Source organism: Dryobates pubescens, chromosome 8 (genome assembly GCF_014839835.1).
Source record: "Dryobates pubescens isolate bDryPub1 chromosome 8, bDryPub1.pri, whole genome shotgun sequence".
Taxonomy (NCBI): Eukaryota; Metazoa; Chordata; class Aves; order Piciformes; family Picidae; genus Dryobates; species Dryobates pubescens.
The window spans coordinates 2,507,890-2,522,634 of NC_071619.1; the positions used below are offsets into that span (position 1 = coordinate 2,507,890).

The 14,745-nt window shown below is 46.4% G+C and overlaps 1 protein-coding gene across 2 annotated transcripts in view; it reads right to left on the bottom strand.

Annotated features, from left to right (window-relative positions):
* Positions 1-10,500: 10,500 nt before the first annotated feature.
* Positions 10,501-14,745, bottom strand: part of GRK5 (G protein-coupled receptor kinase 5) — a 216,914-nt gene continuing 212,669 nt past the window's right edge. For both annotated transcript variants that reach the window (XM_009910388.2, XM_054163941.1), the window contains 3 exons: positions 13,945-14,082; positions 13,023-13,154; positions 10,501-10,704 (listed from right to left, as the gene is read on the bottom strand). In XM_009910388.2, the coding sequence (XP_009908690.2) occupies positions 10,606-10,704; positions 13,023-13,154; positions 13,945-14,082 (369 nt within the window). In that variant the 3' untranslated portion in view covers positions 10,501-10,605. The remainder of the gene's footprint in view (positions 10,705-13,022; positions 13,155-13,944; positions 14,083-14,745) is intronic.

Below are 14,745 nucleotides of genomic sequence, written 5' to 3' on the forward strand. Positions count from 1 at the left end.
CTCCCTGGGCAGCACATTCCAATGACGAATGACTCGCTCAGTGAAGAACTTTCTCCTCACCTCGAGTCTAAACCTCCCCTGGCACAGCTTGAGACTGTGTCCCCTTGTTCTGGTGCTGGTGGCCTGGGAGAAGAGACCAACCCCTTCCTGTCTACAACCACCTTTCAGGTAGTTGTAGAGGGCAATGAGGTCACCCCTGATCCTTCTCTTCTCCAGGCTAAACAATCCACCTAAACACCTCCAGGCTGAACACCTCCAGCTCCCTCAGCCTGTCCTCATAGCAGAGGTGCTCCAATCCCCTGATCACTTCTGTGGCCCTCCTCTGAACCTGCTCCACCAGGAAAAGTCTAAGGAAGATCACATCTCCCAAGAGAGAACACATCCTGATGCTGTACAGAAAGGACATCAAGTTACAGAGAGAAGAATACCACCAAGAACTGTTAGCAAAGGAATAAAAATTTCATCTCACATCTTCTCAGTCTGTCACAGTCTGGTGAAAAAAAAATGGCTGAATGATTTTGTTTGGAAAGGGCTAATATGCCTGACCTGAATTTATGTGGGCTATTACCTGAGGTTTTACTGCGTGGAGCTGTTGGCCGTAGCTGCTGCTGCCATGCAGCTAATCTGTTTCCACGATGCTCTTTCATGAAACTTGACATGAAAGCTGTTTGCCATTAGCAGCCTCATAAAAATATTCTTTATGCCTCTTTGACAAATTCTTCTTCCTCCTCTTAAAGTGCTGCACCACTTTCCTCCTGGTGGTGTTTGCAGCTCCTCTTTATCTTTTAGTTCCCTCCGTGCCGAGGAGCGTGCTCGGTCGGTTGCTGCTCTTGTTTTCCTTCTCTAAACACTTTATCTCTTAAGGCAAATTCCTCTGTAGGGCCTTGTAAATCAGACAATGCTCAACCTAATGCAATAGACCACCTCCTCCAAAGCATGTGGCCCTGCCAGGGAATTCATCACCCTTTCCTTGAACTTACTTTTAAGGTTCTAAGGAGCTGCGTTGGCTGACAGTTTGCAGCGGCGGAGGAACGCTGGGGATGTGAGGGTGGAAGGCAGAGGAAGGACGTTTCAGGCAACATGCAGCCTGCCTTCTGATGAGTATCTGAACCTCCACAAAGTGAGACACAACCTCAGTTGGGTCTTCAGTCCCCTCAGAGGCTAAGAAGGTGGTGATGGGACAGAAAATACAAAAGACAGAATCACCAAGGTTGGAAGAGACCTCAAAGATCATCGAGTCCAGCCTGTCACCACAGACCTCATGACTAGACCATGGCACCAAGTGCCACGTCCAATCCCCTCTTGAACATCTTATTATATGAAGCCATTGAGCAAGATGTGGGCTGCATCCCACTCTCAATGTAGTCTTCTTGAGCATCTCTATGAGGAGAGGCTATGAGGAGAGGCAGAGAGCCCTGGGGCTCTTTAGTCTGGAGAAGAATGAGAGGGGATTTAATAAATGTTTATAAATATCTGGGGGCTGGGGGTCAAGAGGCAGGGGCCAGGCTCTGCTCACTTGCACCCTGGGATAGGACAAGGGGCAATGGATATAAACTCCAGCACAGGAGGTTCCACCTCAACGTGAAGAGGAACTTCTTCACTGTGAGGCTGCCCAGAGGGGTTGTGGAGTCTCCTTCTCTGGAGACTTTCAAGACTCCTCTGGATGTGTTCTGTGTGACCTGTGCTGGATTCTATGGTCCTGTGCTGGCAGGGGATTGGACTTGATGATCTTCAGAGGTCCCTTCCAACCCCTAACATCCTGTGAGCCTGTGCTCTTCAATATCCCAGGGGCCTGAGAAAGCTCTGTTTGATGGCATGCCTCATTAAAGCAGAACATAACAGTTTTCATGTATTTAAATTAAGGAATTTATTGAAAAACAAAACAAAACCCCACCCCAAAACAAAACAAAAAATACAAAGCCAAAAAAAAACCCCACCCCAACCCCAACCCAATCAAAACAGTGGTTTGATCTAGATACAGCAGCACTGTGACATTACTAGGACATTATGTACGAAGAATCCAAGCAGCCATAGAACACAGAAGCCTTTATCTTCAGTAACAATCTCCAAATGAAACTAACTTTATCAAGCAATGTTAAAGATCTCCCTGGAAAGAGAAACAAAGACCAAAAGAGACCCTCCCCACCCCTAACCCTTTGGCTACTAGAATGATTTATTTAGGTGGGGTTTGGTTCTGGTGTGTACACTACCCACAGCCACTAGCTCTTCTAATTGAGAACACTTGCTTCAGTTTATTACCAAAAAATTCAATATCATAATTAATGAGCTGTTGACTCAGTTATGAAAGACAACTTTGAACATTGCTTTAGAAGTGTCTGCTCCTCTTGCAGACTACAGCATTAGAAGTGCTTAAAAACATTGAACCCCGGCTATGCTCTTGAAGTCCCATCAGAAGGCTACTCACTGTGTCTTTACATACCAAATACAATTGTTAATTTTTCTGTTGGTTTTGGTTTTTTGTATTTAAAGCAGGTGAAAAGGCTAAATCTAATATGAGACTGCAATTTCACTACTCCATTGTTTGTCAGAGATGGGCAACCACGTGCTAGTCCATGGAATTCTTCAGGTCTATCTACATTGTGCAGCAACACAAAATAAAGTTTTTACAACTTCCACCTTCGCCAGGCTCAAAATGTTAAGAAGTCTGTTCACAGAGTGTCCAGTGTGTAAAGGAAAGGCAATTAAGGGAGACCTCACCCAGCACACGTGAAACATCACTTGTTTGAGCTTGCTGATCAATAGATCTATCAATCACGCTGCATGTCAGGTAATGAGAAAGGAAAACAAAGCTGTCATCCAGCCACTGCCTGAAATGTTTCTTCTCTGGGAGTGAATCTTCTCTACAGGACTGCCAATTCTCCAGAAAACCTGGATTTCCACCCCCCCTCTGGAGCCTGTTGATGGCAGGCACATGGCTCCTCTTTTGTCTCCACAGCTTGGAAGTGCATTGAGCCAGCGTGTGCCAAGGCTGCATCTTTGTGGCTTCACACAGCATCTCGCTCAGTGGGTACCTAGGGACTCGTTCGTGGGCTTAGCCAAAAAAGTTGAACCAAAGAATGTTGTTTTGTTCCCTTCCTCCTACCTATTTGTTGCCAACATTAAAAAGAGAGGAAGTGTCCATGTGAGTGCTGCAGCTACTGCTTAGCTCTCAAACAAGAGAAGAATACTTCAACGTTTGCACTGTCACCTTGCCTTCTGCTGGAGACAGAATAGAACAGAATAGAATAGAATTAAGCAGGTTGGAAAAGACCTTCAAGATCATCCAGTCCAACCTATCACCCAACACCATCTAATCAACTGAACCATGGCACCAAGTGCCTCAGCCAGGCTCTACTTAAACACCTCCAGGGCTGGTGACTCCACCACCTCCCTGAGCAGCACATCCCAGTGGCCAATCTCTCTTGCTGGGAAGAATTTATTCTTAATATCCAGCCTGAACCTCCCCTGGCCCAGCTTGAGACTGTGTCCTCTTGTTCTGGTGCTGGTAGCCTGGGAGAAGAGACCAGCCCCCACCTGGCTACAACCTCCCTTCAGGTAGCTGTAGATGTCTTTACAGAAGTGCTGTGCGCTCTCTTTCAGTATCTCTAAGGAGCTAAGACAAACTAATAACAACAGAAAAAAGAGCCCTACTTCACAAGAGTCAACCCTGCTCATGTAAATACCAGCAGCTGCATTAAGCTTATTTCACTTCAGTAATAATAATAGCAAGAGTTGATATTGATCAGTTTATGCACAGACTCCCAAGTGCTTTCCATTGATAGACAGAGAGCCTCCCTCCGTGTTTATGAATGGCAGCACAAAACTGCACAGAGCTTTGCCCGGGGCAGTGAAGGCAAAACATGGGCAGGACATAGGAATGCAACCCACAACTTCTGTCTCTAGGACATCAACCAAGGGGAATACCTAGGTGCCAGCAGTAACATTCATTGTAGTGAGCAGGCAGCACTCTGTCTGAAGTGGTTTGTTTCACAAAGGCCACTTGTCAGCACCCTGGCTGAGCTGCTCGAGCTGCTGCAGCCTGCGTTTGCCTTCGCACAGAGGTGTCTGGGGGAGGTGTGCATGACCACTGCAGCTCACCCTTAGCTTTCACCTTCAGTGGGCTTCCTAAAGGAAGTAACTCCCAAAATCCTCTGCACAAAGGCCTTCCTCTTTTCTTTTGGCAGTTGAGGGCAGAAAGTTCTTACCAGGCAGTACTGCAATAGGATTTAGTATAGAAGACTGTGTGCTGCTTAGCACAAAATGGAGAAGAGCTGATTCAAATTTACGTAGACTTTCTCTCAGGGTGTTAGGGCACTTTTACTCTTCTCAATCTAAGTAATTAGTAGTATGTCAAATTGCAGGTCACATTTCTGAAAGGCTTGAGATGGACAACTCTGGAATCTTCTGTTTCCCAGGCCAGTTCTCCCAAGCTTCACTTCCAAATAGAACAGAATACAGGATTAACCAGGTTGGAAAAGACCTTTGAGATCACCAAGTCCAACCTGTCACCCAACACCATCCAATCAACTAAACCATGGCACTAAGTGCCTCATCCAGCCTCTTTTTAAACACTTCCAGTGATGGTGACTCCGTGCAGCCTGGGACATACTAGGACCATCCTTGGTCAGGAAAGCCTTTAGGTCTGGACTTCTAGAGCTCCTGCTGGCCACTTTGTGCTTCATGCTACAGACACGAAGGGAGATGGTCTACATCCCATGGGGCAGACTAACCCAAGGATGCTCTCTCAAGTAAAAGTCCAGACTTCTCAAAGGAATGCCTGATGAATGATCTCCTCTGTCCTGGGAGACTTAACAAGTGTGTATTACAAATATGAATTGGAAAACCAAGAAGCGCAATGGTCACAACTAACTGGAGCAGAGGTTAAAACACCCACGGCTTGTCCACAATGAAGCCAGGTCGTGCAGCCACCCGCTCCATGGATGTCCATAAGAAGCAGCAGCTGTGCTGTAAGGATCTGCATTTATTGCTCTTCCAGCAAAGCCTATGTAGGGACCTCCTGAGTGAGGCTCAGGTGCCTGGGAAGAGAGACCTGCGTGATGGCTGTTCATGCAGACTGAGTGGATGCATACTGTTCCACCTGACCCTCAGAGAGGCTGGCCTTGAGCCACAGGCTAGAGCCTATGTTTAATATCACCTTGTGTCTGCAATTTCCAGGTTACTCAACAAAAAAAACCACCCTCAAAACAACTGGGAGCAACATATGGTGAACCAAGGAAGGATGTGCAGCACTGTGTGATAACTGCCCCTGGGCATCTGCTGAAGATACACACATTCGTTTTCACACTCTTCTCCAGAGCTCACAGCTTCTCTGTCTTCCTTGTCCTGCCCATGGCTCTATGAGTCTGGTTCCCTGGTTTCCTTTTTAAGCTGAGAGAGATCAACAGCAACTGAATTTGAAAGACAAAGCTTTTGACAGTTGAAGCAAAGGATTCAAGCTTAAGTCTAAAATGTGGTTGGATGACAGGAAGGGTCAGTGTCTTTGATCAGATGCATTACTGAGTCAGCCAAGTTTGCTCCCCCCACTGCTGATGGCACTCTCAGCCATAGTTTCTGGGGCAGGGGGTGACTGTAAATTGAGTTGGTATCAAACTGGTTTCATGGGCAGCCGGTATTGTCCCTGAACTGCCAGTTGCCAGGATTGTCAGGGTTGGAAGGGGCCTCAAGGATCAGCCAGTTCAAACCCCTGCCATGGGCAGGGACACCTCACACTACAGCAGGTTGCTCACAGCCACATCCAGCCTGGCCTTCAAAACCTCCAGGGATGAGGCTTCCACCACCTCCCTGGGCAACCTGTGCCAGTCTCTGACCACCCCCATGGGGAAGAACTTCTTCCTAACATCCAATCTGAATCTATCCCTAAGCAGCAGGGCCAGAGGAAAGCTGCAGTACTGAATTCTGCAGTTTGATCTCTAGTACCTGTTTGGTTTCTGAAGCTTCTCAAGCAGGTTCTTGTTCAGAACCAACCTGTGAGTCATGGCCACTCTTAAAAAAACTAAATCTCTTTTGAGAGAATCCAGGTCAAGAGCACACATGTAGGAGGTTATTATTTGCTATTTCCCCCCCTTCATTATGCCTTTGTTTAAAAAAACCAACCCTCTCATCCTACCAGAGAGAAGGAAAATCCTACAAGGCTGAAGACAACCTTGAGATACTGTAGAAAAAGAATAGCAAACATTTGAACTAGAAAAGCTTGTAAAATAATTGGTGCTCATCAGACCACTCAGTCAATATTTACAAGGGGGGGGGGGGGGAAATGCATGCACAGGTCAGGATCAGATTGCAAAAGATTTCTGATTCTTAAAAAGAGCAAAGTTTGCTCCTCTGTCTATTTAACACAAGCAACCAGACCCAAACACAGGCATGGTTTGGACACAACTTGTATTGTAAATGGGAAAGGAGAGACAGGAAATTAATCAGTCTGGAAAGCTATTCAAGAACTGCTCCTCAGTTGTGTGCAAACTCACCTCAGAAACTATTCACCTGGAATCAAACCACTAAAAGCCTCATTGCAAAGGCTCTCCAAGGCTGGATGATGAAACTAGGAGGCTGTTTGTTTCAGAGGTCCTGAACACCCACAACTCTCACTGATGTTAGACTTCTTTGGCTTGACAGAGCCAAATGCCAAGTGCCTGTGGAAGCCTGGCTGTGCAGGATACTGCCTTAGCAGGGCTTCAGCCCTGAGTTCTAGGTTCAGACTGCACTTGGTGACACAGTGGAAGTGAGAGGAGTGTGGCCCTGCTCCAGCCTTGAGTGCAAGGTAGAGATGATTCATTAAAACACAGACAAAAAAAAGAGGAAAAAGTAATACCAAAGAAAACCCTGCAGGTGTTGTTGTTGTAGGCAAACCCTGACCAGCAGATTCCCAGGACTGTTCATTACCACTAATGATGTATGACAGTACTGAATCTTCCAAGGCTTGGATACACCATAATACTGTTTAAAGTTTATCAGCATAGCAACACAAACTTTATCAGGGTGTGGCATGAATTCTCCCTCTCCCTGCTTCTCCCCTTACTCACTCACTGCTCCCAGGGAGCTGGGATCCAGAGGGACTTCATCCCAGGCTTGATGCTTCAGATGTGTGTAAAGGTCCTTCTTCCATAGCAGCTTGAGGATTCAGAATGTCTAACTCTAGCACAACATCCTCCAAGCAGAAGGACTCAGTGAATGCAGCTCTCAGTTCACACTGTCTCTGTGCCTCCACTGCTAAAGCCCTACAGGTGCTGAGTAAGGACCTGTCCCAGCTGAAAGGAGAGCAGGAGGAGGCACAGATGCTGCCATTCACTGGTGTCATTAAAACCCACATCCAGCACTAGTTAAGGCTAATAGCTTCTGAGAGGTGTAAGGTCATCTACAGGCTGTACCTGCAATTAGTTTACCAGTTTTGTTAAGGGATTTGTTATTAGGATTTTATTTCCCAAGTGGGCGATGGGAAGGAAAGAAAATGTAGCCTTCACGTGCCAGATTGGGAATGGAGGAGACAAAGCTCTTGGGCCAGCAGCTGCAGTTCTGATAATTAGATTGTCCCAATGAGAGATTAATGGAGCAAGCCTTCCCCCAGCTGTCTTTCCCTTCCTCATGCTGGTAGGTAGATGTCATCAGCCACACTTTCCTGATGGCAGAATATGCTCACCTCTTGCTGCCAAGTCATACAGTGGCAGTGGTGGAAGAAAGAGTGTAGCATTTCACTCTACTGCCCATCCAGCACCCTTTTCCCCTAGCATCAGTGTAGAGGATGAAGTCAATGGAGGGTGCACAAACCTATTCCATACTGTGATGTCAGCAGGCGATGTCTCAGAGAGAAACAGGCTGGAGTCTCACAACATTTGCAGCCCTCTAACAAGAACTAAACTGTGTCTTGCCTTGTCTTAGATACACTGACGTACACCAGCTCTCTGGCTGAGATTTGTCCTTCCACTTTGCACCTACATGTCTTGAAACCAGGTGAAACCCCACATACCATTGAAGAAGGCCTGGAAAACCTCCCAGAGCAAGTATGTCTTGATCCAGAGCATGACTGCTGCTGACTTAAGTAGCTTTACATCAGGCCACAAGAACAGAACCAGAGGTAATAGCCCTAACTGTGTGTAGAAGCTTTTTACCTCTACAATATTTCAATCCTCTCAGGGCAGGAAGCTGAAACCATTGATAGATTTAGTTTATAGCTGATGCAGAGAGAGAAAATGACTCCAAATTCTCATCTATTACTGTCTCACTCAAATACTGCATCTTCTGTAAGGTCTGCAGTGCCATCACTTGCCATGGGAGAGTGGCTGAGGCCCTCCCTGAGCACCTCCAATACAGAGGATCACAGGGTGTTAGGGGTTGGAAGGGACCACCACAGATCATCGAGTCCAACCCCCCTGCCAGAGCAGGACAAGAGAAGACAGGGAAGAGAAATGTCTAGACCACACTGATCAGCAGGAAAAAAGAGGAACAACTTCTTGGTGATATTATGGCAGGCTCAAACAGCTTCACTACATGTGTGCTGATGTCCAGGGAGGCTTTTGAAACGATGTGGACTTGCATCTCAGCATACTTGACTCCTGGCAAAGGGGCCAAAGCCTCATCTTCCTTTCTCAGCTTTGTCAGCTGCCTTATGCAAATCCTGTCCCTCTTTTGTCTCTCCTTCATGACCTCCAGCTGTGATAGTTTGCAATTACTGTCTTTCTCCCTCAGAGATTTGCCACTGCTAACCTGCTCTGTTGTTTCCCCTCTGCATCGGCCAGACAGGACACATACACGAGAGCTCAATGCATTTTGGCTACTAAGAGCAGTGGGTCCTTGTACTCTGGGGTAACTGTGCTGATGACTAACAGGGTTTTAGACAAACCAGGCTGCTCCTGGTGTAAAATTCTCACTCTGCTCTAGCCAACATTGTAAAGAGCATGGTGACCAAACCCTATTCTTTTCAGAAGAGGCTACAGAGGTTGTGCCTGCACTTGTGGGGGACAAAGCTGCTCCAATTCCTGTTGAAGAAAGGCAACCAGTTTTGACCTGGTGTGCTTAGTAATAACTGAAAATGGCATACATGAGAAGAGCATGACTCTGAGGTACTGCTGCTGATCCTGGCCAATCCTGCTGCTTCTGCTAGTGGGAGCAATGTTTTCATCAATGCTTCAACAATCCCTGACAAAGAATGATGGAACCAAAAGTAGGAGGTGATATTTAATGACTGACATTTTTATTCAGTGAAGTTGAAGCCCTAATTGAGGGGAAGAGTCATGGTGTGTTTGGCATGACATGTGGAAGTACACTAAGTACAGACACAACCTATAGGTGCTACTACTGCTCAAAAGCAGCTCAGATCCCACTCTGAACCTCCACAGTTCGGCTCTAGAAAGCTGTCATGAGTCTCACCACAGTCGGCACAAACCAGGCTATTGAATTTCTCTCTTGCTACCTGTTTGACTTTAGCAGCTGTGGAAAGGCCTTGGACTTTTACTGCAGCATGGAGAACCCTTTGAGTTTTGCTCTCCTTTCAGCAGGTGCAGCTTCCAAAGCCCTTGCAAAAAACAAAAGCTCATTTTGATTGCACGGTCACCTCTCAGTTCAGTTCTGTTCTTGCTGTCACTAGAAACACCACAAAAGCTGGTGGAGGAGAAGAGCTTGCAAGGGGGTTCCCTCTCTGACTAAGATGCTTTTGAGGAGCTACCAATGTCAGCACAAACCTCAGCTGTGCTGCTCCCCGTGACATCACAAACCTCAGGCCCAGCAAAGTAGCACTCTTGAATGCATCCACACCTTGTCTTTCAGCACGTGATGCGAGACACTAGGAGCTAATGAGGAGGAGAAAGGTGTGCAGTGTTGCTGCAACCCAAATGCACAGGTGGCAAAGACCTCAGAGCACACTGCCCCATACAAATGCATGGCAGCTAAACCCAGGCTGAGAAAGTGATTGACGAATTCACCCTCTAGATGTACTAAAAAGACTGATTTCTCCTTTGAGGCTCTGGAAGTCTTGAGTCACATTGTTTTGTTTTTCTCTCTTTTGTTGTTGTTGTTGGTTGGTTTTTATATATTTTTTTTTCTGTTGTTTTGTTTTTCTTTTAAAAAAAGAAAGAAAGAAAGAAAGAAAGAAAGGGGGGGAAAAAAAACAAAAGGTCTTAAAACACATGGCTTTACAGCTGCTGCTTGGAAAATATACACCTCCCAAAGTCTGACTTTGTCATTTAAATACAAATGTACAAAATGTAAACTGAGACGATAGAGAAATTTACAAAACTTCTTCCTTGGAAAAATAACAAAGGAGCAAAAGTCAGTTCTGGTAATGCTGCTAGTTAAATACGTGCAAGTAGTCATGTTCGTGGGGGTTCTATTGCAAGGCTCTAACGAGACAAACTTGATGCACACAGTCTTGAGTGCCACCTCCTACAAAAAAGAAACACACCTGAGTGGAAAGTTCTTCTTCAAAGGTGAGGCTCCACTGGAAGGAATGGACAGAAAAATCTCCAGCTGGGGAAGATCTGGGGGTTTTTGTTTTCCTTTTCTTTTCACTTAAGGGTGGAGGCTCTCTCATCCATAGAAGCTCAACAGATTATAGTGGAAGGATGCAAGACGCTGTTTCGTGACGCGGAGCTGGAACTAGCTGCTTCCAGTGGAGTTTGAACTTACGTGATTCGAATTTATGTGGTGATTTAAAGTGGCCTTGGAATTTGGAGAACTCTTGGAGTTGTTCTGGTGCTGCAGAAAGAGGAAGACAGTTAGGTTCCCAGAATGTGCCACGCTATCTTTCAGTGCCACATTCCTCATTCCCCGGTGACCATGTTGTGACTGGACTGCAGGACTGGTCTTGGAAAATCTTTGCAGGCAAAATACTGTTTGGTTTCTTCCCTGTATTCTCTCTGTGACAGTTCTTGAGGAATAATAGAACCACAGAATGGTCTGGGTTGGAAGGGACCTCCAAAGGCCATCTAGTCCAACCCCCTCTGCACTCAGCAGGGACATCCCCAACTAGATCAGGTTGCCCAGAGCCCTGTCCAGCCTCACCTTGAACATCTTCAGGGATGGGGCCCCGGCCACCTCCCTGGGCAACCTGTTTCAGTGTTCCACCACCCTCATGGTAAAGAACTTGTTCCTAACATCCAATCTAAATCTGCTCTAGTTTGAAGCCATCATCCCTCATCCTGTCACTGCAGGCCTTTGTAAGCAGCCTCTCTCCATCCCTCTTGTAGCCCCCTTCAGTACCAGAAGGCTACTATTAGGTCTGCCTGAAGTCTCCTCACCCCCAGACGCCTCAGCCTCACAGCAGAGCTGCTCCAACCCCCGATCATTCTCATGGCACTCCTCTAGACCTGCTCCATCAGGTCCATGTCCTTCTTGTATTGAGGGCTCCAGAGCTGGATGCAGTACTGCAGCTGAGGTCTCACCAGAACAGAGTGGCAGAATCACCTCTGGATCTGTTGGCCATGCTACTGTTGATGCAGCCCAGGCTGCCATTGGCCTTCTGTGCTGCAAGCTCACTCTGTGTGCTCATGTCCAGCTTCCCATCCATCAGCACCCCCAAGTCCTTCTCCACAGGGTTGCTTCCTATCTTCTCATTCCCCAGCCTGTACTGATAGTGTAGATGCAGGACCCTGCACTTGCTCTTGTTGAACCTCATGAGGTTCACCTGGGCCCACCCCTCCAGCTTGCCCAGGTCCCTCTGGATGACATCCATACAGCCGAGAAGACTCCCTTGAGTTCCAGGAGTCAACTCACTGCAAAGTTTCATTCTCTGCTAAATCTGACTCATGTTGAGGCTAACTGACAGTGCTCAGGCAAGGCTCTAACTCTGCAGAAATAGATGAGTCTAAGAATGCTACTTAGATTTGCAAGTGGTGCCACGGTGCCTCATGGTACATTGTATATTATCTGCTCTGTTTTCCTCTCTAGTGTCTTGGTTTCCTGCCATGACTACCTCACTCCACATTATTTTATCTTTTTTTTTTCTTTCCTTCTTTCTTCTTCTATTTTTTTTTTCCTAAACACATAAATCAAGGAATTTTTTTTTCCCCACAAGGAACTTATTAAAACCATATAACAATTTCAAAAGGCATGTCAGCATATCAACAAAAAATCACCAAGGTTGGATGAAAAGTTTCCAGCTGCTGGAAACAAAGCTCACGAACAGCATTGGAACTTCTGGTGGTAAAAAAGCAATCCCAAGAGATAGATGATGTGCAGAATACAGAATTAACCAGGCTGGGGCTTGGTTTGTTTTGTTTAATTGATTAGATGGTGTTGGATGATAGGTTGGACACGATGATCTCGAAGGTCTCTTCCAATCTATTCTATTCTATTCTATTCTATTCCATTCCATTCCATTCCATTCCATTCCATTCCATTCCATTCCATTCCATTCCATTCCATTCCACCTTTGAGATCATCCAGTCCAACCTATCACCCAACACCATCTGATCAAATAAACCATGGCTCCAATCCTTTTGTGAACACCTCCAGGGACAGTGACTCCACCACCTCCCTGGGCAGCACATCCCAATGGCCAGTCTCTCTTTCTGGGAAGAATTTCTTCCTAATATCCAGCCCAAACCTCCCCTGCCACAGCATGAGACTGTGTCCTCTTGTTCTGGTGCTGGTTGCCCAGGAGAAGAGACCAACCCCCACCTGGCTACAACCTCCCTTCAGGGAGTTGTAGATGGCAATAAACTCTCCCCTGAGCCTCCTCTTCTCCAGGCTAAGCAACCCCAGCTCCCTCAGCCTCTCCTCTTAGGGCTGTGCTCCAAACCCCTCCCCAGCTTTGTTGCCCTTCTCTGGACACCTTCCAGCAACTCACCATCTTTCCTAAACTGAGGAGCCCAGAACTGGACACAGGACTCAAGGTGTGGCCTAACCAGTGCTGAGCACAGGGGCAACATGAGTCAGGGAATTACCAGGTAGTTATGCCAACCAGCCCTCTCCAAGATGCACTGTCCCTCTCCTGGCAAAACTACCCCCAGGATATGGCTGTGACACTGGGAGTCTATGGGGAGATTCCTTCCCTTAGCTGCAAAAGGTCTCACCTGTCGTTTAAATATTCTCTGCAGCAGTCCTTTCTTGGGTGGCTCTGGGGGGTAGCTTTTGTTTAGGTCTGGTGAAATAGTACCATTTGGTCCAAATACATTCAGTTCTTTGAAACACTCTGTTTCTATCATCTAGTGGAAAAAAAGGGGGGGGGAAAGGAACAATAAATGAAAAAAATAATCATATATCTGCATTGAATATATTCCAGGAATATATTGAATATATTCCAGGATTCCTGATCCTGAATAGATTCAATGTTCCAGAAGCTGAGCAACATGTTAGGAGAGGGCAGTTGAATTCCTGCTGGGATGTATGGAAAAGAGAGGCCGAGTCTGTTCTGCATGTTTGCAGATCAGCCTTCTTAGAAGCTGCCCCATGAAGCTTCCTGTCCTTTCCTTCAGCACTGTGGAGAACGTTGGGCAGGGCAGGCATACTCACAAAGTGAGAGCATAGGTGGATGTGCTGCTTGATCCATAGGTGGATTAGGAAATCAACTCTTGGCTGTATTTTGATATCAAGCAGAAACAAAGACCAAGGTCTAGAAACCCTGGAGCAGTTCAAAGCCCAGAATAAACTGCTGCAGCTGGGACCCACTGCAGGTACATAACAATGGGTGAGATCAGGGTCACCGAGGAGGAGCCTCCCATTAGGACTTCCAGACATCCCACAGAAGTTCCTGAGAAGGAAGTACAGTAGGATCCTTGCCAATCTACACAAGTATGCAGAGCCAACAGATACAGTCACCTGGACCTGACATCTGTGGCACATTACAGAACTTGAAAGAGGCCATTTGTAACTTATGAAAGCATCAGAGTCTGGCAAGTTATCCAGTAGCTATATATTACTGGAAATATACAGCTCCTCTTAAACCATCTGTGCTGGGGGGGGTATTGGAGTAATTTGACTGTGATACATCCTTACCTCATTTTGCCATGGAATAGACACTGATCCTGTGGAAAACTTGGAATAGAAATCATCATCTGTTTGGTCCAGGTTAACTCCTTTCACTGTGGAGAATTGCTCGATGTCCAAAACATCCTTGCAGTATACTGCTCTGGGCTGTTTCAGAAAGGGAAAAACCAAAATAAAACAAAAAGAAGAAAAAGAGCAAGAGAAAAAAAGTGGTTTTGAGTCTGCCCATGTGCTTTCATCCACAGATTCAGTGAGGGGAGCTGCCCAGCAACTGACTGTCTGCATCCTGCTCGTCTAGGCTTGCTCTGCCTGCGTGGTGACCATCAAAGGGTGACTTCACTTTAAGCATGTTAAGCTTCCCCCTTTGAAGTATCAGTGCAGCCAAACTGGGCTTTAGTCATCCATGTGATGGTTAAGGGGTGAGGGGAAGAGGACAGAAAGAGTGAGACAACAAAAGTCAGATGCTGCAGTAGTCTCTTCTTTGTAGAGAGGGAATGACAGAAAGCCAGAATGTTTGTGAGTGGCACGCTGGAGACAGCCCTGGCCAAGGCCCTCAGATAGAAATGTCCTTCTGCTCAGATAGCTGTGGGGTTTGCAGCTTCAGAGTTTAAAGGAATGTGTACTAATTGCTAAAGAAAACAGAAGAGGTTTGGCATTTTTCCATTGTTTTTATTAATGGCTCAGCTGCTGGAAGCTGTCCAGAATCACCTCTATTAACTCTTTTAACTTGGCTGCATGTCTTCAAATGGTGGAATGGCTTTTTGCCTTTTTTATAAACTACTTAATGTCCTGGGATGGCAGAGACACTTT